The sequence below is a fragment of the Atractosteus spatula genome, chromosome 8 (genome assembly GCF_055471065.1).
Source record: "Atractosteus spatula isolate fAtrSpa1 chromosome 8, fAtrSpa1.hap1, whole genome shotgun sequence".
In the NCBI taxonomy this organism is placed as follows: domain Eukaryota; kingdom Metazoa; phylum Chordata; class Actinopteri; order Semionotiformes; family Lepisosteidae; genus Atractosteus; species Atractosteus spatula.
In genome coordinates, this window is record NC_142713.1 from 60,530,223 (window position 1) to 60,555,612 (window position 25,390).

The 25,390-nt window shown below is 43.2% G+C and overlaps 1 protein-coding gene across 1 annotated transcript in view; it reads left to right on the forward strand.

Moving 5' to 3' along the window:
* anks1b (ankyrin repeat and sterile alpha motif domain containing 1B) overlaps nt 1-25,159 on the forward strand; it is a 343,291-nt gene extending 318,132 nt beyond the window's left edge. The window contains exons 18-26 of the mRNA XM_088924241.1: nt 1,462-1,569; nt 9,428-9,616; nt 11,545-11,670; nt 14,920-14,991; nt 16,520-16,606; nt 17,402-17,539; nt 19,155-19,325; nt 23,594-23,704; nt 24,932-25,159. Coding sequence (XP_088780367.1) covers nt 1,462-1,569; nt 9,428-9,616; nt 11,545-11,670; nt 14,920-14,991; nt 16,520-16,606; nt 17,402-17,539; nt 19,155-19,325; nt 23,594-23,704; nt 24,932-25,045 — 1,116 coding nt within the window. The 3' untranslated portion in view covers nt 25,046-25,159. The remainder of the gene's footprint in view (nt 1-1,461; nt 1,570-9,427; nt 9,617-11,544; nt 11,671-14,919; nt 14,992-16,519; nt 16,607-17,401; nt 17,540-19,154; nt 19,326-23,593; nt 23,705-24,931) is intronic.
* Nucleotides 25,160-25,390: the final 231 nt, after the last annotated feature.

Below are 25,390 nucleotides of genomic sequence, written 5' to 3' on the forward strand. Positions count from 1 at the left end.
CCTCCAGCGCTGGGATAGCACACATAGAGGACTGCGTTTGCATTTTTATTTTATGAGCGCGAAACAAGAAAAACACCCAGAGCAAGTCACCGGTTCCTGGTTTGTCTTTGGACAATCAGATTAGAATCTCAGTGCACTCCGGACAAACAAGAATTCACACCAGCAGGACAAAAAGGTGATTGGACATGTTGAGTTTATGTTGTTTTACTTGACCCAAAAATAGGGACGGATTTTTTATCCGTTTCCTTTTTTCTCTTTAATTGTGTAATCCATGTAAGGTGCCTGACCTCTCAGAAAAAAAACAGTTCCATATGTTTCAGAATAATCTGACCTTATTGTTGTGACCTTACAGTACATAGATTCAAGGTGATTTCTTCATTGTTGTCAACAGGTCAGTGGACATGAGCTCGTTCATTTCTACGATGGTTTTGCAGCTCATATAGCTACAGTAATTGTTCAGGTGCAGAGAAGATGTATTCTTCTCTGAAAACCAGGCCTGTGTGTCTGCCTTACAGAAGTGTAGCGCGAGAAGTCTCTGCCGGATTTCTCTCCTCCAGCGCACAAACTAGAACTCCCACAAGCCTGGTAATGAAGACATCTGTTCCAGTATGAGTAGATTGTTCAGTCCTTTGTGGTCTGTTTGAATTTGGATCAGTGGTGAAGGAAGCGTTTACCAGCTCTTTCTGCGTTCGCCATTCTTTCGATTCCTCTGATTTTCCCTGTCATGATGACGTCTGTCTCTGGCTGAGACACACTCCAGGTGGGAGGCTATTGCTGACAGCTGCTGAACGCGGGGAAGTGGAAAAGCTCTGATTTAGCCAAAGTGTCTAGTAGTACTGTATGTTAGCAATGCCAAAGCAGCCAGTCTGTCAGTGAAATTAAAGCTTATTAAATGCAGGGCCGGAGCAGCCCTGGACCTTTGTCTGATGTTCTCGGGGATGCTGTCTTAGCTGAAATCTCCAGCGTCCCTGCGAGCAGAAAAGCAGGGATGCAGAAGAGCTGCATGTGGAGTGAGGCGAGAGGAGGGGAAAAAGAACATTCCTGGTGGTTATGTAGCTCTTTAATTGTCAAATCAACATAATCACAACCCCAGATACTGTAAGTCCGGGGTAAAAGGTAAAGAGCTCGGCCTTGCAGGGTGCCAGCGCTGTAGGTATAAAAGCATGCCTGGGTCCTTAGCAGCCACATGCCACTGGAAGCACAAAAGAGGAGAAGATGGGGGATCTGTAGAACGGCTGCTGCTCCCCTCTCCGCGCTGATACTTCATACCCGCGTCTGACTTTTCATCTTGCTCTGAGCAAGCAAGCAGGCAGTGGGTCTGTATGGATTTTTTCTCTTTCTGCCTCCTTAATCTCTTCGAAGTCAGCAGCAGTAATGAAGTCTGTGCAGGAGGCTCAGTGCCACAGTAGCGCAAGTGGCCCTCATTTTACAGTAACTCTGTTCTTTTCTTGTTGTCTTCAGGTGCTGAAGATTAGTCTCCTGGGACACAGGAAACGAATTTTGGCGTCTCTGGGAGACAGGCTACATGACGATCCACCACAGAAACCTCCAAGGTCCATCACCTTAAGAGTAAGTCAGCTGATAAAGGGGCCTGCTGTTATGATGCTGGTATTTTCTCAGGCTGTGATGGATTTCAAACACATACCCTGACGTACGCCTGATTCAGTGCTGTTTGTTTTTGAAGAGCAAAAATCAAATTAAATAACCATTCCTGTATTGCACAGATATTGTTAATAAACTGTTCTCCTGCTGTAAGCACATACATATGAACACTATATTGACATTTATTTATATTTCTAAATGTCACAACATGTTCGAAGCTAAGTCATTTATTAATAACAACGAATAATTCCATACTGCTACTGATATTATTACCGAAAAATATTATCGACACTACATTGTCATTACAAACATGTATGTAATGTCGGCCATATAGCGTACGCATTACTGAAGCTAAAAGTTTAGCCTTTGTCACTAATGTAACCACTAAATAAAGACATAAATATAGAAATCCCTACATTACAAACTGAATATGGCTGGTATTGGTATTTTAAAGAAAAAATACACACCAGTATTCCACTTTCTCCCTAAACATTTTAAGCATAAAAGTCTTACATGTGGTTATTTTGGAAACGTTTTTACATGCTATATCGTTATTAATTTGTTTAGATACGCGATTCCATATTATATTCCCTGTTAATCAAATTTTAAAAGTATGCTTTTGTTTACGCCGATAACGAGCGAATTCACAGAAAAAGTTAAAACAGTATCACTTTTAACAAAGTACATAAACTTAATATGGTCAGAAGGAGCACGTAAAAACGTTTCCGAAATAACCATATGTAGGACTTTGATGGTTAAAATGTTTAGGGAGAAAGTATTTTTTTCTTTAAAATACCAATACCAGCCATATACAGTTCACATAATATGTTTGTGTTCCTAAATTAATATAGTTTATGAGCATGTGAAAGGCATGGTGAATTGGAGATTCTCAAGACTTACTTTGATTTGATTGGAAACGAATACGTGATCGGATCAATGAAATGCTGTGGTGTTACTTTTTGTCAATGAAAAACTAAAGTCTTTTCGTTTACATGACGGTTACAAAGAAAGTGGACCAGTAATACTTTGAGCTTACAGCTTGTCCAAGGTCATTCATTATTAATACTATTAGTAATATCTTCGGTAAAGACTTTGATGCATAAAATATTTCTGCATAATTAAAATATTTATGATAAAGGTGGTAGGTTGTGTACTTTTGTCCAACTGAGCAATCTTGCTTTTATTTTAAAATATACAAACTTTTTAATGTTTAATGTTTAATATGCTGTGATACACAGTTTACAATTAAAAGTCTAAATTAAGTATACAACTTAAATTCTTAATTGGATAAAGATTGTCCCTCAGCAGTGATCGGGATTCGAAACTGGATGTGTTCTGGAGACAGCTCAAATGCTGTACATGAGAGGTTAAGCTTTATTAGCTACACCTGACTGGTTTACAAGGTGTTTCCGGATACTATTAATATAATCAAATTTGCATGCGGTATAATGCAGTATGACGCGTTGTGATGTGATGCGCTCACCGCGTCATACCGCGTCGTACCTCGCTCGTTTTGAATGGCTGCATCTGTACAGAGAGAAATCTGTTACATCCTTTGATTCAAAGAATGTAACATATTCAAAAATGTATGACTTTTTTTTTTTTTTTACATTTGGGTAACTTAAGAAATGTTATGCAAGTGTTTATGAACTGGAGTTAACCTGGAAAAATTGAAATTCTGCATACAGACTGTAGTGTAAAATGCGAGTTGCAGTTTGGGATTTTCTGGTTTTTTATTCTTGCTCGTTCTTTGTTCCCCTGGTTTTCAATTGTAGGGAATGTCTGATAATGTAGTGCAAGCACAAAAGGAGATTGCTAAATTAATAGGAATGCCCCTTGGCTGGCTATATCGCATTTTCAGGAATAATTACGCTTTCTACAAATTCCTTCCATCCCTGTCTCAGCGGGGGCTGTAATCAGCCTCCAAAACTCATGTACCCCAAGCTTGTTCACATATCTGGGATACCAGAACACTGGTCTCTTGTAGACCCTTCTGCTCTGAACCGTGGTAGAGGAACTCGGCACTCTGCCAGAATCAGGCACCTTCACATGTGTGTCAAGCATGGACATAAAAAAACAACACAACAGTGCTTTTCCAGCTGTAAAATTCAAGTATTAAAGGGAGAGTGTTACAGTATGTGTTCTTGAGTCAGCTAAGATGCTTGCGTAATGTTACAGCGATGTTTGCCACGAGTGGATTTCTTTGTAATCAACTGTACTTGTGCAGAGAGGAACACACTTCCACTCCTCCCTCATCAGAAAGCTGCCTGTTCTTGTTAAGTGGAAGCCAGGAGCCTTGTAGGGAGAAACATCTGAGAATAAATCTTTGAGCTCCGCTGCTACGCCTCAGCAGAGCCAGAGCCTCACACCTCAGCTCTGTGACTGCTGGACAAAAGAGCTCCACTTTCTGGAAAGGGCAGGGAGCAGTTATTACCAGCCTCAAAACTGCCATGTTAAAAAAGTCCCACTGGGCTGTGAGCAGTAGCAGAGGCTGTAATGAATGTATTGGGAAAAGAAACTGTAATTTTCATTATTGGGTGTGAACTAAGAATGAACATTTTACAAAGGCCTAATCTGGAGTGGTGTCAGCACCTTTTTTCTCTCCTCTGTAACGAAATAAATAATTGTTAGTGCCATAAGTCAAGTTCAAATTACGCAGGAGTACTAAATTTGCCTTGAAATTAAACTGTCACGTTATTTTTTGTTTTTGAAACTTCGGGGTGCCTGAAGAAAGAATCACATACAGTAAATACTGTTAGTGGATCGAGGCCAAATGCAAATATCTTCACAGTGGGTGCTGTCAACCTGTTTTGGGCTTTATTATGATGGTATAACTTGCCAACAAAACTGCATTGGTTTATCTATAGTAACTCAGTGAGACTTTAATATATTGGGTTAAATATAGAAGATGTTCTGAAACGTGGCTATAATATTACAGTATATACTGTACAATTCGGTGCTGGTAAACCAGTCTCGGGAACATCACAGGTATCTCCTCCTGTGTAAGCACTTTTACTGCCAATTGATCTACAGCCTTTTGCTGATCTTGAATGTCATTTGTAATCTTTACATATATTGAGAAATAATGAATGACATATTGCATCTTAGCACAAGAACACCAATTCTTGTGTCACAGCTCATTTGTTCCACAGTGCAGCTGGTTGCAGTGAGGCAGGAAGCTGCCCTGCAGTCCTGGTGCAAAACCCCTTCAGATGTGTACACACCAAGCACGACAATTAGAATACATGTCAAAATTATATAATGGAACAAGTAATAGGTTTATTCCCTGCTGAAAAGAGAAGAAAGAAAACACAACGTTTTGCCCATGGAGCCTTCTTCAGGTGTGAGCATAGTCTCATGCCACGTGCCAAGACAGAGATGGAACCACCTGCTCTGAAAACACCCCATGACCATAGCTGGTGCTCCCTGGACATCCATCATAATTATATAACCCTGCACTGTAGGCTCATAACAGATTTGGTGTGAAGTATTAATGCTACAAAAGGAGCAGTCTTTGCTGTTAAGTGTCTGTTGTGATGAAGTAAACATGGTGATGCGTGCAGAGATCTATCTCTACACCAGCCATTTAGTTGTGTAAGCTGCAGGGAACCACCTGCTCTGAAAATACTCCATGACCATACCAGGTGCTCCCTGGACATCCATCTTACAGGGCAAGGTTAGCTATGGCCTGTTGATGAGCCCTTCTAAAGGTGCAAAGGCTACCGCGGGCCTCTATCCTTGACTTTAGCTGTGCAAAGCAGATTTTAAATATTTACTGTATGTTCTGATTTTTAGCACTGCCATTTTGTTTTGTTTGTTTCCATCTGTTTTTTGTGTTACAATATGAAATTGTAATATATTTCATTTGGATTTCTTGCCTTTGATCAACATGAAATACTGTATAACGTCAGACTGAAAAGAAAATTCTAGTCTGGGGTGGTGGGGGGATACTTTTATTACTGGTAACATTTATTTATGAGCAACTGAAGGCCTTTTGTCCAGAATGTCATGAAATAATATTTAATCATTTGAACAGCGCATACAACACAAAGAGTTTATTTCCTTATCTGTATACAGGTATGACTGTACAATCTTAGGGCATCCCGAACTTTTAATTTCTCGAGGGTAGAGATTCTCTGTAAGCAGGTTATGCAAGTTCTTCCAAAGAGAATGAGATCTAGCAAAAGGTGAACCAGTTTAAAATCCTCAGCCTGATACAGTGCCTATAGAAAGTCTGCACCCCCCTTGGACTTTTTCACATTTTATTGTGTTACAGCATGGAACCAGGATGGATTTAACTGAGACTTTTTACCACTCATCAACACAAAGTACTCTATAATGTCAAAGTGAAAAAGAAATCCAGACATTTTAATAAATTAATTAAAAAAAACAGAAAATAATTGAATGTATAAGTAGTCACCCCCTTGCTTTGACACACCTAAATTACCTCTGAAGTGACCCACTCTCTTCTCCAGAACAGAATTACTGGATTGGAGTCCAGTGTGCAGCTGAGGTGTTTCACATGATTTCAGAATAAACACACCTGTCTGGGAGCTTCCCCACTTAGTGCATTTCCAAGGAAACACTACACCATGAAGACCAAGGAACATTCCAAGCAGATCTAAGACAAGGTTCTTGAAAAACACCAGTGAGGGCAAGGATATAAGAACATTTCCAAGACTTTGAATATACCCCGAAGCACAGTGAAGTCCATCATTAAAAAGGTGAGAAAATATGGAACAACTGTGAATCTGCTCAGAACTGTCCGTCCTCCAAAACTGAGTGTCTGGGCAAGAAGAGCCGTAGTAAGGGAGGCCACCAAGAGGCCTACGGCAACTCTAAAGGAGATACAGTCCTCCATGACAGAGATGGGAGAAACTCCATGAGACAACAATAGCACGCACACTTCGTAAATCTGGCTTGTATGGAAGGGTGGCAATAAGAAAGCCTTTGTTGAAAAAAACTCATATCACATCTCGACTGGAGTTTCTATGGTCCGATGAGATCAAAACTGAACTTTATTTGGTGCAAACCTAACACAGCACATCACACTGAGAACATCATCCCTACAGTGAAGCATGGTGGTGGCAGCATCATGCTTTGGGGATGCTTCTCTGCAGCAGGGACTGGAAAATTTAAAGATAGAAGGAAAAATAGATGGAGCTAAGTACAGAGAAATTCTGGAGGAAAACGTGCTGCAATCCGCAAGAGCACTGGGACTTGGAAGAGAACTTATCTTCCAACAGGACAATGACCTGAAACACCGCAAAAGCCACACTGGAGAGGCTTAAAACCAGAAAGGTTGTCCTGGAGCGGCCCAGTCAAAGCCCAGACCTCAGTCCAATCGAGCATCTCTGGAATGACTTAAAAAGTGCTGTTCACAAACAGTCCCCATCCAACCTGATGGAGCTCGAGCAATTTTGCCAAGAATGGGCAAAAATTCCAGTGTCAAGATTTGTGCAACGCTGATACTGTGACCGAGACTTACCCAAAGAGACTCACTGTAATTGCTGCCAAAGGTGGTCTTACCAAGTATTAACTCTGGGGGGGGGGGGTTATTTTCTGTTTTTATTTTTAATAAATGTAGTAAAATGTCTGGATTTTTTTTCACTTCGACATTACAGAGTACTTTGTGTTGATGAGTGGCAAACATTCTCAGTTAAATATATCCTGGTTCCATGCTGTAACAATAAAATAAATATGAAAAAGTCCAAGGCCGGTGCAGACTTTCTATAGGCACTGTATCTGTTTCAAGGACACAACATTGTAATTGTGAGTATTTGTAATAGTTATTCATTATAATAATGCCTTTGCACAGAGTGTAGTGAGTAAGTTCTGATCCTTCCTGATAGAAGGGAGCCCTGATCTTAATATATATTTTAATATACAGCCCTCTCTGACATCCAGTCACTTTGCATTTACTTCTGTTTCCCAAGTTAAACTGCTCTGGGTACTAATTGTGTATTCTTGCTGTGTGTGAAGCAGAGGTCTAATATAGTGTTAATCTTATTATGTTGTAACTCTGGTGTTTTAGAACTGCTGCATTTGTTAATTTTAGTGAATTTTAGTAAATAAAAAGAAAATTTTTGCAAATTTCTCAGCAATGCAAAAAAGATGGTTCAGAGATGTAGAGATTTTAAGCTTTCTAAAACTGTGATGAAAATAATGTCTGTGATGTGCCCTTGATCAAGGGCCCTGGTAATCAATTGTAATTTCAATTATGGGGTCAAAGCCTGAGAAACTCCAGTCGGGATTCAAATTGATCCCTTTTTTCTGCTTGAATACTGATGCCCTCTCCAGTAATTAAATTTTCCTTTGAAAGGGCACAGGGTTAAAAGACCGACATTAGAGTGTTACGGTAAAACTTCAAAACAGGACGAATATTTAAAATCAATGCACACATGGGATTGTGTTGAAGAACATGAGCTGGCTGAAGAAGCGGACGTGTATTGAAACAGTACGGCTGAGGGTCTTGACAGATGGGGCAGTCTGGGGGCACTGCTCGCCTGAGCCCCCTCAGTTAGGAGTCCTGGAACCCCAGCGCACCTCGGGCCTGTGTGTTGGATTGGTATTCGGGGAAGAGGGTTTCATATGCGGATGGGGGGAGGTGTGTGTGTGGGGGGAGTACTGGGGACTGCAGCAGAAAGTGAAATGTGCAGAAATCCAAATAACAAAGAAAAATATCAGCCTCCTTTCTTGTTTTTTTTCCCATGCGATGCCGGTGATGCATCAGGCCTTTTTAACTTAGTGCATCATTAAAGCAAGTGACCTTTTACCACTTACTGTTTAATTGGCATCCAGGTGGTTCAGCTCTTTAGGATTACGGACGGATTTCTCACTTTGCGTTTGGAAGCGAACGAAGGCGCTCAGTGTGTTAGAGATCCTGCAGTGAAGCTGTGTGTGTGTGTGTGTGTGTGTGTTCTGGCAGGTTAGGATTAGCAATGTTTTTAAGATGGTTCTAAGGAACAGGTGTGTGTCTCTGATACACATCTGTTCAGCGCCGGGCAGAGGGATCTTTCCCAGATGAGGTGTCATTGTTCGGACCACCTCCTGGGGTTTTGCTTCGCTGTCTCACATTTGCAACAAGATGACACTCATCAGATCACGATAAAGGTTGCTTTCTTGTAGAGTCTTAACGAACAGCCCTTCCTGTCTGAAGGCTGTGCTCCAGAGTACAGACAGCTCCATCCCAGAGGGAAAGTTACCTTCAAGTCTGGCGTCCAACTGAGCTTGCTTGGGAAGACTCCTCTGTTTGTTGTGGCTGTGTGCATCAGTATTTGTCTGATTCCATTTAACAAATTAGTGTAATGCGAAACAGTATCACTTTTCCGATGCTGAAGGAAATCGATTTTTACTTTAAGCTCCCAACCAGAGGCTCAGGGCATAATGGGATTCGTCTCTCCGGGATGCGGAAGGGAACGTGTCATTGATCCAACACTTGCTGGCTGCTAATATGAGATTTATTTATGTCTGGAACAGTGCCACCGATGCAGGAAATGTTTTCCACAACCACTGAAATGCATGATTGCATTCTTAAACTAAGGCTGCTGCTGGAAGAGGTGTTAGTGTGGCCAGTAGGGGGCGCTCACCCTGTGGTCTGTGTGGGTCCTAATGCCCCAGTATAGTGACTGCAGAGACTCGTGGCTGTAGTACTCTGATTCTAGTTTCATCTTTGTCTAGTTGACTAGTGAACGGTGCCGATTCCTGGCCTGGCAGGTGTTTGCCTCCTGTTCAGGACGAGGCGCCGGCAGGCCTTGTCGTCATGGGGGGACCCCTTGCCCCAGGGGTGACTCTGACATGTTCCTTGGCTCCTTCCCCTTGGCAGGAACCCAGCGGAAACCACACCCCGCCCCAGCTCTCGCCCTCCCTCAGCCAGAGCACGTACACGACCGCCGGCTCGCTGGACGTCCCACACATCATCATGCAGGCGGACGCCCGGAGGAGGCGGAACGAGAACTACTTCGATGACGTCCCCAGGTCCAAGCTGGAGAGGCAGATGGCCCAAGTCAGCATGGTCAGTGCCCGTCCCCAGGGGTATCAGAGAGTCGCCTTCCCTGAGCTCCTCCATATCCACACTCAAAACCTTCTTTCAAAGGGCCTTCACTTAGCTGGCTCTGTTATTAACCCCTCTGCTCCTTATTATTATTATTATTATTATTATTATTATTATGCAAAGGAAGAATAGGTTTATTCCATGCTGAAAAGAGAAGTTTCGGCTGTGGAGCCTTCTTCAGGTGTGAGCTTCACAGCCGAAACGTTGTGTTTTCTCTCTTCTCTTTTCAGCATGGAATAAACCTATTACTTGTTTCTTTACAGACTACGCATGCTGACGCAGCCACCCACCTGACGTATTATGATTATTATTATCATCATCATCACTACTTTCACTTCAGAAAAAAGGGCGCTCGAGTTTAGAAGCAGAAACACGTCTTCGGGCTTCTGAAGTCGCCCTCTCTCCTGCGGTTGCTGGAGAGGACTGGTTTCAGACCGCAGCCTCCCTGCTGGGTGAATTCCAGAGCCTCGGCCCCTGCTGCAGTTTCAGTGAAACACAGCTGCTCGGTGAAAGGGGGCGGAAGGAGTCATGCCTTTCTCGCCCGGAATATTTTGCGAACAGTGTGAGGAAATACGGAAGCGCATTGCCGCCACCAAGGAAAAAAATCCTCGCCCTTACCTCGTAATTATGACAAAGTTATCTCGTAATCACGACAAAGTTATCTCATAACTGCCAGATAAGGAATAATCGTAATTACGAGATAGCGAATTATCTCGTAATTACCAGACAATTCCCTCTAAATTGCGAGACAGTAAATCTCGCGTACTTTAAGTGATCACACAGCAGCACGACTGTCGTATAATACCTATATCGCTACAAGCGGACTTAACAGTTCTAAGCATTGGGAGACATTGCACCTATAACTGTTCATAACGGATCCATCATTGCTTTGATCTCTGAATCCCACAACACCGGTCCTCATGCTTATAATGATTCTGTTCATATGTGCTAAAAATGGTCAGATTTCATAATGACTAAACTACAGTCGAAAGTAAAACCATACATATTCTTCAGCGCTGGACGTGGACACAGCCATTATACCCCAAGAGCCAGCCAAGCTCACGGCGGTTTCTGGGTGCGTTCAGCGCGCAACGTAACAGGTTGTACATACTGTACGCTGGTGCAATCATTGCTGTCTCGTAATTACGAGATAAGGGGGCGATTTTTTCCCCCTTGGTGGCACAATTTGCTTCCGTGAGGAAAGGCTGTGAGATGTCAGTGTCGGGAGTGTTTGTTTGCTTCTGATGAAGGAAATCCATAAAACGCAGACCCACGGGGAGCAGAGTATCCATCTGGAAAGAGCAGAGCGTTTTTCAAACTCCTTTACCTTCTGTTGTATCAAATTAGAAACATACATTTAAAAAAAATTAAAAATGAGAAGATTGATCCCTTACGTACAGTACAGGGGATCAAGTGAATGTTCCACAGTCGGACAGAAATGTAATATTTTGTATGTAGAGCACGATCGTGTAGACCAGCCTGATCATTAATTATGGTTGTGTTAATTATTCTCGCTCACTATTGTGGGTTGCTTTTTAAAATATTTTAATAATCCATAGCCGCAGCTGGGTAAATAGACGTGTTAGACACATTAAAATGGTGGCGACGCTTTCAAGACATACAGCTATTAGTTCCATAGGCCCTGTCGATTCACATTCAGCAATAAAGACTTTTTGTTGTTGTTGTTGTCATTTTCTCGTTTTCACACCTGAGGTGAAGCCCGATATTGAGAGGATATAGGAGGGGCTGCCTGGCCTGACCTGATGTAGACATCGCCTGTAGCTTTAATCCCGCCTGGTTCTGGACAGACAGATGCATTACAGATCTGTGTTCGTAATGTTGCCGACGTTTGCCCTTTGACGATCCAGATCTCTCGCTTGTGATTTCAGCAAGGAGAGTGGTGCGAGCCCATCACGCTGCGGCCCCCCAACGAGGCCACCTCGTCCACGCCCGTGCAGTACTGGCAGCACCACCCAGAGAAGCTCATCTTCCAGTCCTGCGATTATGAAGCATATGTAAGTAGTACGGGCTCCTCCTAAGTCCTTCTGTATCGCCGAGTCAAAATGTATTGCTCTCGGGGGCAGAAAACTCGGGGGCCGTGGCTTTGACACCTGCGTGGAAGCAGAGCTGAGCTGCGCCACCGACAGAGATCTAACGTGATGTAACTCGGTGGCGCTTGACCTGCGTGAGCAAGAAATCGGCTTCGCTGCACTGTACTGTACCTCTTCGTCTGTAATATGAATCATCTCGTTAGATGCCAAAAAAACAGTGTGTTTTAATCAAAGTTCCTTTATCTATTTTGCTCTGATAAACGGCAAGCTCGGTCTCTTTGTTGCGTAGATTAATGGGATCAATGTCTCGGCCGCTTCCCAGAAGAAGATACTGTATAAATATCGTGCAGCGGCCGTGCGGCGCACAGCGTGGCCCCCAGAAACCGAGCCGCCCGCCAGCCCCCCTTGCTCACACCTGTCCGGTGGCGCACAGCGCAGCCCCCAGAAACCGACCGCCCGCCGGACCCCCTTGCTCACACCTGTCCGGTGGCGCACAGCGCAGCCCCCAGAAACCGAGCCGCCCGCCCGCCGCCCCTCGCTCACACCTGTCCGGCGAGCTGTCCGGAAGCGCACAGCGCAGCCCCAGAAACCAAGCCGCCCGCCCGCCGCCCCTCGCTCACACCTGTCCGGTGTGACTCGTTCCCCACTTTCTGCGGCTCCGACTGCGCTTCCCAGCCTCTGACGCGCACGTTTCATCTGCGAGCTCCCGACTCTCTCGCCACTGGCAGAACCCTGCCCGAGTTTCAGAGGGGCTTCTCTTCACTTTGGTTTAGCTTTAAGGTGGAGTGACGGGGCACAGTGCGGTGTGTTAAGGGCGTTTATCTAAACATTTATCCTTAATATTTAATAATGTACGTGTGAGCATGGTGTTATTTCCCAGGTTAAGGAAGCTGATATAACCTTAATATTTTAAATTCAGTATATCCTCTGTAGATCAGGGTTTTGCCCCAATGCTGAAAGGAAAAGTCAGCGTTTTTGAAACAGTTTTCCTAAGTGTGGCTTGAATAATTCAAACAGAAAGCTGGCCGGATAAAGCAGATAACTCAGAGAGAGAGAGATAAAATAGAGACAGAGGTGCACTTCCCACTGCACTGTGACAGATACTCTGGGATTAGGGAAACATTCTTCCCTAAATTCAGAAATCTAATCCCAGAGTTCCCACACCTGCCAGATTCACAACGGGTCCCAATCCTACTGGGAGAGGGAGGAGGGAAGTCAGTTGAACTGGCAGCCCAGTATGTGATCTCCTGTCACAGCCTGAGGAACAGTGAGTCTGTCTCCCAATAATGCTCGATCTGTCTACAGTATATGTCAATATTTTATGATATGTCTTTGTTGTAAATGTCTGTAATGTGTGTAGATTTTATTTTACTTTTATTTTTAGTTTTGTTTCGTGTTAATTTTATTATTTTAATTTGTTTTGGCAACACTGATTGTACCCATCGGTCATGCTAATAAACCTTGAATTGAATTGAGAAAAAAAAATCTAATAGGAAAACCGTGCCTTTAAATTACCGACAGCCCCTGCTTTTGTGGGTGAGAGGCCACAGGCGAGCAAGACCATCTGTGTGCCACCCTGAGGGGCTGCATTACACTGGCCGCGGGTCTCCAGCCGGACGACTTGCGGTGGGCGATCCCCACAGGAAATGTCAAGCTGATACCCCCCGCCATGCCTGCCTGCCTCCGCCCTCGTTCACACCATGACGTCCAGCTTCTGTGTGAATATGGAGAGTTATGTGGAGAGCAGCCGAGAGGTAACACCCAGGCTGTAGCGCTGGCAGGATGGGCAGGATCTCACAGTAAACAGAACTTGCTTTTCTCACACTTCACCGTTGTGAAACGTACCGTCGGGGAGTTCGCGTCGTGCGGGACGGGCGAGTCTGCGAGTCGTCGGCTTCGGCTCGTTGTTCTCATGGGCACTTGGTGATGAGAGGCTCGCCAAAGAGCAAAATCACCGCAGGGGCTGTTGGAAATAAAGTGGCTGAAATTTCCTTTTAGCGGCGTAATTACTGGATCTCCGGTGCGTGTAGTCGTGTGAGCTGCGCTGTGGTCGGCTGGGGTTTGAGTGTTTTGAAGTCTTCTATGCTGACTAATTGCACTAAGGAAGGTAAATGAGCTGGTGACAGACAGTATGGGTTGTAGATGAGATATTCATGTGTGAAGAGTTAACAGCGTGTCCCGAGCGCTATTCAGAGAGCATGTGTTGTATATAAATGTTTTTTTTCTATAACTACAATGGGTTTGTGTCTTTTTACCATTTTGCGAGGTGATCTACTGTACATGTTCCATGTGCGACATGCTGGTACAGTACATTGTAACAGTCATCTGACCACGGCCTTAGTTCAGTGTCTGAGACTATACAGTATATGACTGTGTAAAGGCAGTGTGGTTGTAGGCATCAGAAGGACTGTAAATTCTGCACAGCTGAGCTTGTCAGGTTAGTGAATCTAAAGGAAAGGTAACTCCTTTCCACTGGCTGTAGTGAAATGTCATGTGTTTGTGGTTCCTCAGTTAAAGAAACACAAATTTAACAATGGTAACAAAAAAAACTATAGTAACACACCTTCCTAGATCTTTCTTCCTTCCTATCTTGGTCAGATATAGGAGTTTAATTGGAATAATTGACGTCCCACTTATGCAGAACCTTGATAATTTTCTCTCTATTAGCCAGCATAGGAATGAAAGCACAGGAAATGAATATTTCCTTTCTGTGATCATTGTGGGCTTTGTAGAACAGTCACTTTCCTGTGTGAGACATCTCGCTTGAAATCCCAGATGTATCTTGCTGTTTCTGATAACATTGCTAAGTGACAAAGTTTTCTGCAGTGCTGAAACTTTGAAGCTACGGTAGACGTGTGATATAGTATTCTCTCTAGCTACAGCCTTCAGAGTTAATATTTTAACATACAAGAAGAATATGTATGGAATATGACCAACACGTAGTGATCAGCTGATCTAACCCGAGACATGATAAGAAGCAAATTTTTTTTTATGTTCAGACTCGCCAGTGCTTGTTGTTTTAGAACTCAGTTCTGTCTCCAGAAGCCTCTGTGAAATTAACTATTAGCATGGTTCAGCTCTTTTTGGAATAAGAAGAATCTTGCTCCATACCTATGTAACACTTTTTTGTCGGCATACTGTATAACCAAGCAGAAATGCGCTGTGAAAAGTCTCACCTGTTTCCTCTTGGCTCTTTGTCCTTCTCTTCTTCAGTACTTGGGTTCTATGCTGGTCAAAGAATTGAGAGGAACAGAGTCTACGCAGGACGCTTGCGCTAAAATGAGGGTAAGAGTCAGACTCCCGGTGCTCTTGTTTGTGAAGCTAGGTCTGCTTCTTACTGCTCTGCTGAAGACTCTTCTTCGGCGTCTGTTTATAAAGTATACTAGGACAAGGCAGCAGTGCACTGAGCCACATTAGTTAGGTGTAAAGGTGGGTTAATGGGAAAAAAAAATCAAAAACTTATTTGAAGTGGTTCATTGTGAATGTGTGAATAAAAGTTGCAGAAAGATATGTTTCTAGAGCAATTGTGGCCTTTCATGGACGTAAATAAAACATTAAAATATTCTCCTGGTACAGATTTTAATAAAGCTGAGATATCTAGGAATATATTTAATCCAAGACCCTTCTGTTTACTGTATTTATATGTCTTGTTTGTGTAATCAGCATCAAGGAGCTTCGCTCATGCAGAATGGGTTATGTTGAATGATTAATTCATATGTGGAAACTCTAACATATCTGTTTAAATTTGAATTTAAAATATGTTCCGTTTTCTCACATTTTCTATGCCTGTCAGAGATTGTGATGCTGTTGTCGGCTTTGTAGCACCAGTTGAAACTTGAGGTAGAGTCTGACAGGCATCTTGGACAGTAAAAAATGCTAAAGCAAGCAAAAGTGTCTGCAACAACAGCAGAAATATTGGAAACGTGCTTTGCATTCAGTGAAGTTACTAGAGGCTTGCTCTGGAAAACAAAAAAAAACAATCTACTGTAGTGACTTTGGCCCGTGGTGGTGTGTCTATACCGTCCCTGGCCTGGACAGTCACTGTCCAGGAGGTCTAAAAGGTCATTCTGACATCACCGTTCTGTGAAGACTTTGAAAACACAGGAGTGTTGATCAACTTAGTCAGGGAACTAATTGAATTAAGTAAAGAGTGGCCACCTGTGGCCAGTGGGAGCTACAGTACAGTGTACTGCGGGTTTTCATTGCAAATGATCTCTAGACTGCTTCATTGAGCAAATCACCTGCTTCAGTGCTTAACGTAAGCTTGTTCCAGGGTTTTGAAATTGATCATTTAAAGGGGGTATATGAAACTGGCTTGTGGCCCTGCAGGTATTACCGCCCCTGTACTACAAAATACAACCTCCCTGCCCCCAACCAGTTTGATACAGTGATGTATTCAGAAGGACAGGCCATTTAAAGAGCCATGCTTTTTGCAGTAGAACACTATATCACTACTAGGAGAGGACCATAGTGTTGTGAAAAGTTGTTAACCTGTTTATCATATGTGGCGGGAGATAAGAAACTGGCCTAACTATGTCAGTTTATCAATGGATGTGTTCATAACTGTTATTATCATAGTGGGGCGATGTGTTTTCTGTTCATTATTTTTTTTCTACATGCAACCAATAGATACATGGATTCAAGCGGAGATAAAAGCACCTTTGACAGGTTTTTAGCTGCAGGTAGCAGTTTTTGTTGATGGAAATGCAGGTACCTTGTCATAAAATAAACCAAATGCCCTGTGATTGTATTGTACTTGATGATGGTTTGTTCATTGTTTTCTGATCTAATTTTCCCTGTTCTGCTTTCCAAGAAGTCTACGGAACACATGAAGAAAGTTCCCACCATAGTGCTTTCAGTTTCATACAAAGGAGTCAAGTTCATTGATGCCTCAAACAAGGCAAGTCCCACTCATGGCTCGTCCAGGGCAGTGAATGTACTAGCGCCCACCCCTGCTTGAAGCACTTCTCAATCCACTGTGGCTGCAGTGGTCGTGTGTCTCAAGCACCAGTTGGAATGCCAGTTTATTCACATTGTGGATATTGATCATGACATAATTTCATTCCAGATTCCATTCCATTCCATTTATGTGTTCAGATAATACAGTTGAGGCTGTAATTCGATACTGGGGATGAAAGACGCTGGTAAAATGTCATAGCTGTGTGGTTTGCAGAACAATCTGTGTAGGAACATTCCGTAAATGAAAGTCAGTAAGAGATTGAATTGTAAGAAGAATCATGTTAATGCCCCCATACCAACAGTACTGTACCTCTGTGCCAGCAAACTGCAGCAGCAGTAACTTGCAAAACCCACACAAGGGTTTTATATCAGTCTAGCCAGAATTGCATTAATGCTCTCCATTCTGGGTTCCTTTCTTGCCTTTCCTGGAGCATGTTAAAGTCCCATTCCAGCTGAGGGAAGAGAATGAATTAGAAAACAATACTTTTTGCAGAAGCCTGAAAAGCAAAATTTTGCTCCATGCTTGAGTGCAGGCACAGAATATGAGATTTTAAAATGGAGCAGCCATAAAAAAAGCAGAAAGTAATGCAATACACTATTCAAGCGCTTGGAGAATCCTTAGTTTGGAGATAAGGTTTGCGTTCTTGCTGCAGAGGCTTCTGGATTCTCCTCTTGAAGCATCACACCTGACGCCGCGCTCTGATCTCATCCCCTGTGTGTCCCTTGCTGTTGGCAGAATATAATCGCTGAGCACGAAATCCGCAACATCTCCTGTGCCGCTCAGGACCCTGAGGACCTCTCCACGTTCGCTTACATCACGAAAGACTTGAAGTCCAGCCACCACTACTGCCATGTGTTCACTGCCTTCGATGTGGTGAGCGTCCGGCGTCCGCCGACCTCACTGTGCTGCTGGGGGCCCGTGTCATCCCTCGCGGATGGATACCTTCGGAGCAGGGAACGTGTCACACCTAGGGGCTGTGTCACAAAAGCTTATGCAACTGAATGCACATTAAAGAATGAATCAAATGAATAAGGATGGACATAGCATAGCCTCTGCAGATGCTGCTTAATGGCACACCTTATAAAATCTCAAAATCTCAATACCATAGTTCCAGGAATATTTGATCCAATGTTTTTAGTTGAGCAAATGCACCTTATCAGACCGAAATTATATTCATACAGAGTCTTTCTTTATATATAGACTTCTGCCTTTTTCTGTTGTCTTTAGCATTCTGCAGTCAGGTTATCATTATGTGTTTTAGCCCATTGCATTAAATGATAACATGTTTAAAATCAAATTAGTTAGCTATCGAAGTTAGTTGTCAAAACCTGACTTTATATATCTTTCAAATGCATTTTTTGTATTCGGCATTTAGCATTCTGCACTAAGATCCTTTGTCTTCTTGCTTTCTGAAGTATATTAATCCTCGGAAATAAAAAAAAATTACAGAGCATGAATACAGTATCTTATTTTAGAATTATCAAAAAAACTGAATCACCATCTCTAGGATTTAATTCTATTGTATTATTATAATTCGAAGGTTCTGAAATCAGTGTCTGTGTAAAGCATGTGTTTATTTAATATTTATACGCATAGTGTACTGGGAATCAGTCTCAAACATATTATGATTGGTATTTTTTATGAGAAATTTGAATTAAATGCGCGAATGTTATTGATATATTTTGACTGACCACGATTTCCTTAAAAGAGTCACATTTAGAAATGGCAATTTGTCCCTTAAAATGTATTGCATTGCAAAATGTTTAAGCAAAGGAAAGATCTTTATGCCAATTAGTTCATAAAAGATGATCGGTTTGTTTTTGCAGAGCAGATTGATGTTTTCTTTCTTTAAATGGGTTTTTGGCGTCTGTGATTAAAGAGATGCTCTGAGAGTTCAAGCACGTTCAGCGCACTGTAGCGAACAGCTGCAGTCTTCAGGGACCTTCTCCTCACAGACAGTGTGCGTGGGATTTTTTCATCCTTCACCCCAGTTTTAATTCTAGGCAAGAATTTCTCATTAGAATGTGAAAGAGTAGTAATAAAAAATGTGCGTGTATAAGGTTACCGTGGAACTGGTCTTTGCTAGTCTCTGCAAGTGTTTCTTCAGTTTGGAGTCCAAGTCTGTGTGGCTAACACATCAGTATTATTAGGGTGCTGGTCTGGTTCCATTTATGAATCTTAAGGGCTCATATCTACTTGCTTTATTTGGTTATTCTTAGTTTCCTCAGTACCAAGGCAATATCCGCAGCAGGTAAATGGCATGCCGTGATTCCTCACTGACAAACGGGAGCCCTGAATTCTCCCAGCGTACCTGGCCCCGTCCTGGGGCAGACTGCTCCTGCATTGATCTCAGCAGCTCCCCCCCGGGTGCAGCCTGATCCTGTGACACGTTTGTCTCCGTCGCACGTTTCCGATATGAAAATGGGAAAGGCGGAAAAAAGGCAGAGGACTTAACGTGTCTCTTGTCTTTTTTTTTTCCTCTGTGCAGAATCTGGCCTATGAAATTATTCTGACACTTGGGCAGGCATTTGAGGTCGCATATCAGTTGGCCCTTCAGGCCCGAAAGAGTGGGCATGGCTCGTCCACGCTGCCGGAGAGTTTCGAGAACAAGCCCACCAAGCCCATCCCAAAGCCACGAGTGAACATTCGGAAGTCTGTGGTGAGTAACAAGCATCTGTCTGATCATCGCCCCGGTGACACAGTCTCTCTTTCTGTGGAAAAAAACACCAGAGCTCAAGTTACAGGGAGTATTTTGGGTTTTCCTACATAATTAACTGTAATTAATGTCCAGATTTCTGCATGTTAGGTTTGTTCTGAAGGCAGTTAAAACAATCAGTTGGCCTAACAATAACAGCATGTCTTAAGATCCAGTGTCTGCTGACATTATTTGGCTACTCTTAGTTTCTTCAATAAAAAGGCAATATCCTCCAACAGATACACGAGAGATTGGGTACGTCCCTTCCTGACCAACAGCAGATAACAGGTAACACTCCCATTGCACAGTAGAGAGGACAACACCAAGTAAACAGTATCTCAAGACTCTTGCCTTGCTTCATGTAAACTTATAAGCTGAGGTTAAGATATTAACTCAAACAGTTTCCCGTCATGTTTCATGGGCGCAGTTTCTGCAGAAGCCCTTGAAACCTAAAACAGGAGTCTGCCCACCTGCACAAACTTTAATGTCTCTTTGTTCATCGCTTGCGTTCGGTGCAACACGCAGCTGTGGAGGAATCTCAGGACCTCGTGGTGAGGTCTTCATCCTCACCTGTGGTCCTCAGATGTACCAGGAACAGTAACTTGCTGTTGGACTGGCTTTTCACAGGAAACATCTTTCCTTTCCTGTTTTCCACTGCTGTTGCGTTTCATTTTCAGCCACACCCCCCTGTGTCACGTGTCCCTCTGTCTGTGCTCGTCTTGCTTTGCTCCGTGTGCTGCGAAAGCCTTCTTGCGCCCGTGCAGGACCAGAGTTATTAGATTTGTCAACTAACAGGAAGGTCACCTTTAGCGATTTCAAACTGAATCTCTGTTGCGGATCCAGGCCGTTTGTGCCCCAGTCTGCAGTAGCAGAGTAACGTGCAAAGTGACTTTCAGTAATAAATAATTTTAATAAGTAAATAAGTAATTTCTTCGCGCCTTTATAGTTGTTCTCACCAGAGCTCTTTAACCTCCCATGTCTGGTATCTTAAGCACTTAGGATGCGCGCTTTTCTGATCATCCGGGCGTCGGAGTGGGATCTCCTCCTTGGCCGGGCTTTTCCTGCTGCATCCCTTAATCCAGTGCATGCGCCCTCCTCGTTTTCCTGTTCCATGTCTTCCACGACTCCCTGACTCCCTGCCGTTTCATGGTTTTCGGTTCCTTCCCATTCCTCTGTCTCATTCCTGGAAAACGACACACGTTATCGAACATTCAGGAGTGGGTGTGCCTTCCTTAAAACGGTGCGCTCAGTCTTGCTCTCCCACCAGTCGTACGAGAGAGGGATGATTAATGGTGGCAGTTTTTTTTTCCCCGGTTTGCTAGAGAACTGTCTGTTCTGGCCTCCTTCACGAACCCCTGCAAGCTATTAATAGACCCCGTCTGTGGGAGGAGGGAATGGCTGCTTTTCCCAGGATGCATGCGATGTGTCAGCCTTGTCTTAAGTGGCTTCTGCAAGGGAGAGCGGTATTTTCTAATCCCTGCATGTTACACAAGAAACCCCCTCTTTGACATCAGTGGTCTCTCCCAAGCTGGACTGCCAGCTGACACCTCTTGTCACGTTAAAATAAAGATCTTTCTAACCTTGCAGTGGCAAGCACAGATGATGTGTTTAACATTTTCTCTCCTGTTGCTCAGTGATGAGAACCGTTCTTTTCAAGCCACACCCAGCCCTGAGTCGCATTTCACCCTCGCCCTGTTTTAACATTGCTTGAATTTTCTGCTCAGCTATTTCAAAAACTGGTTAGCATGCATGCAAGTCAGAGAATCTCTGAGAAGTCAGAGATTTTAGCATGATTGTTAATTTTGGTTCACTTGCTTTAGTGACAGAAGCAAACTAAAGGGTTATAAAGCATGTGCTGTGTACAGTAAGTGCTGATTGGCTAGCCAACAGGATATTAAGTGAAGGGGATTTTCTTTGCAGCAAATAAGTAGCGATGTGCCAGTTTAATGGCTGCAGCAGTGTAGATCTGAGTGCCTAACACCTTCTTCTGAAGGAGATGGTTGTTGCCCTGGATCAGCATTCAGGAGGCCAAGCCTGTTAATGAGGAAGAGGTTCATCTGTATTGGTGGCTAAACTACACGTTGCATTTTAAATTCAGTTAATTAAAAGCAAGAAAATGTTTCTTGGAGACAAATTCCTTTTGAGAGCACATGACTGAAAATAACTCCAGACTAATGAAGTGGAATTCAGACGGCTGCCCTGCAGGAAATGTCATCATCATTTCTCTAATACAGCAGCCTGATTAGATGTTAGCGTTGCGATTCTTGAGGGTTTTCTGTGCTACATTTCATAGATTTGATTGAGTTCCTACTTCCGCGCATTCAGCAGAGTTTCGCTGGATTTCAGACAGGTTTGCACCCTGTCACGGGTCCCAAGCCTGGCCCTCCGTCTGCAGGGACCGACTAAGGGGCGTTTTTGTTTTGATTTGTGATCTTTGAATTATTCTGATCTCTTTCCCGCTGGGAAATCTGCCAAAGCTTGGCAGAAAAGGAGAAAAGCATTAATTGAACTTTACAAAGCTATTTACTAGGTCCATTGATTTTAAAAAAGGTTCACAAAAACCATTATTTATGTTTTATGTGTGTTAATAGTGCAGTGTTGTATATTGCAGTTTTTGTAATCTCTCCCTAGAGAGCAATGGTTTCAGTCTTTTGAATACCTGTTTAATATTATATCTCCATGCTACCTGGTAATTTGTAATCTAATGTACTGTTCATATGATATAAAAGCACTATACATATATAAAAAATGTAATTTATGACTATATGATGTTTATATGCTACAAGCAAACCACAGTTTTAAATAAAGTCCTTTCAGCACTTTCCAATAGTGGGACAACCTTCTCCAAAGAAAGTCCGACTAAACGTCCAACTAAATTCTAAAAGACATTTGTAGTTTTCATCAAATTCAATTACTCTTGGCATATTTTTCCCTCTCTCTGCTGAATGCAGATGGGCGGCAGTCTGGCGTCTGAGTCACAGGAGCATTGTGGCTTCACTAGTCTCCCTCATGACCTCATTATCCTGAGAACTAGTCTTTGGAATCAACAGAGAAACTGCTCTTCGCTGACTCAGGCCTCTGTCGAACTGCTGGATAACACGAACGCTCCCAAGTGGTAGCTTTCAATACGACATAACACGGCTGGGAGCCCCCTTGGAGAGCTGATGATCAGTTTATTAGGGGATGCTAAAACCTAATTCTCCTACTGCCGTTTAGAGAAGTCAGTGCTAAGCCTTCTGCGCAGTTGGGCTGCTCTGACCTGCTCTGTCCGATCCTCAGAATGACCCCTTCCGCTCTGCACAGACGCCAGCTTTCTCTCCATAAGAGGGTCAGTAGACTGAAGGGCCTTTGGATTCTTTCCAAATGGCTGTGCATAGATTTAAGATAAAAACCATAAACAGCACATCTCCTGCAGCATCCTTCTGAAATAATAGCATATAAAAATGAGTGCAAAAACGGTCCATGGCAAATAGCTCGTTATCCTTAATATCTTTTCACAAAGGCAGAGATGCATTTTGAATGCTTGTTACCCACATCTTAAAATATTGTGATTACATTAGAGGAGACGAGCACAGTCAGCCAGTGTGTTGTGTGTTCTAGGCTTTTTTTCTGAAAGTGCGTTAATATCAAAACTGTAAGAAAGACAGTTTTGATTTTAATGAATGCATCTGCAGTAAGTGCATGAACGCCTTTCAGTGCACTGCCTTCACAGAGGTGAACGCCAGCTGAGAACAGATTATTCAGCAGCTTCACTCCTGAATCTGAATCTCTCAAGTAAAAAGCAGTATTTAAAAGGTGGGTGAAGTTTGTAGACTTCAATGCAAAATTGCCTATTGTACCATTGTGTATTTATGGCATTGGTAATGTGAGTTCTGGTAGTATTCATATGAACTGGAAAACACATTGTGTGTCAGTAGCAACAGTGAAGATATTACAGGACGTTTTCTACCTGTAGCACTGAGGAACAGGCAGGGTTACAGAGCACTTGGAGTAAAGCGTGCAGTGCTCACAATATTCTGTAACGGAGCCTGAAACCTTCAGATTTCTGAGCATTTTTTGTTTTGTTGTGCTATTGTTTTATCATTTTTTTCTCATGTCGTATCCTTAACCAAGTGCAACAATCCAGCTGTTTTTTTTCCTTTGCAGTTTCTTTCTCTTTTTCTTTCTTTCTTTCTCTCTCCTGCCTGTGTCGGTCTGTGCCCTTTGACCCTGTGCCCTTGTTCATCCCGTAGGTCATGCCCCTGTCTGGCCGCTGGTCCCTGGGGCACATTTACACCCCCCACAGGCCTCCACACCCTCCTGTTCCTCCTTCACGACTCCATCCTCACAAAGTTCACTTTCAGGTCTCCTCCCTTTTGCTCTCTGCCGCTACTTCTGTGGTGCTGCACTGCGTGCTGCTTTGTTTCCCTGTTTACTCTCCTCTGCTCTCCTCTGAAATAGACGCAGGAGAATTAGTGTTTCTGCTAACCCTGGAGCATTTAAGGAAGTGTGTTCGTAACGTACTGATGGGCCCAGTCTTCTTTTAATTTCTTGAGTAAAATAAATAGTGTCATTGAGTGGTAGATAAAAGATAGTTGAAAATATCTAGAGAAATTATTAACAGGCAATATACTGTAGCTTGATTAGATGGTTATTTGTATTTTTGTTTCTGTTTTTCTCCATACAGTATAGATTAGGTACATACTGTAGTGTGCATGCTGTCATTTTCATGGTCATATACACCAGTCACTCACACAGTGCTAGGCTAGCAGAATAGGATTGAATATTTAATATTAATTTGTTCACATGTGACTCATTTGATAGAGGAACGATTCCATAGTTAACTGTTATCAAAGCGATTTTGGTAACTTTGGTTACCAAACCTGTCATTCTGCTGGAATGACACCGAGGAAGAAGTTGATAAAATCAGAAAATCGAGTAGGACAGCCAGCTTTAATAAATCTCTGTGAGCTTTGTTGCCTTTTTTTAAAGGATTATTCCATAAAAGGCTGCCCCGTATTTTGGGGGTAAAGAAATGTAATTTTTTTTATGAAAAAAAAATTAAACCACCTTTTCAGAATCCTACGCTTTGAATAAATGAAAAAGTGTTTTGTAGCATTCAGACTATTTATCTTTTTCCGTTAAGGATGACAGTTTTTGGTTTGTGCTAATTCTGGTTATACTAAGGTACAGTAATGATAAAAACATTAATTTGTGTGTGACGCAGAATGTGCAATAAAGCGAGTAATGTCTCCCGCAACATGTAGAAGACAGTACCTGACCAGGGAATCAGGCACATTATGTGGGAAAACCTGAGCACGTCACAGGGCAAATGGGAAATTGGGAACACAGGGTTACGTTTCCAAATGAGGGTTTAGGAGGAGTGTCAGTTCTCAGGATCACTAGAAGGTGGAGGGAAGAAACAACCTGTAGAGTACAACTCAGCGCTGAGCCCCTGGGAAAACCAGAGGTGTGTGCATTTGTGTGTGTGTGTGCGCGCTTTCCTGTGCTTTGAGATTGCAGAAGGATGACCACACTGTTTCACTGAGTTTCCCCCTCTGTCCTTCTCTTTCTCGCTCTGTGCCCAGCAGATCGAACAGCCGTCGATGGAGCAAAAGGGCCACGCTAACGTGCCGTGGATTGTGGAACCCGGGCAAGAAGCAAAGAGAGGAATCAACACTAAGTATGAGACCACTATTTTCTAATATACACCCAATGCCCACTCTCCTCTCTGTGTGTGCCTTTGCACTCTGAGCAGTCTCAGCACAGCGCTTGCCCTGTGGAGACCTGTGGCCCAGTGGACAGGGAGCCTGCGCTGTCTGAGTGACCTTACATCATTTCCTCTCCTCACTGCATGGCGCTGCTGCGTCTGCCCCGGCATTCCTCTCACAGTAGCGCAGCGGTGTCCCAGACGCATGAACACTGTCCCGAGATGTCTCTGAGGCAGTCTTGTCAGGAGGGCCTAACTCAGTGCAGTTTAGACTTGCTCTTACTGGCGACGTTGATGCAACACTTGTATCTGTCCGTTTTTATTTTTTCGTTCCTTCTGT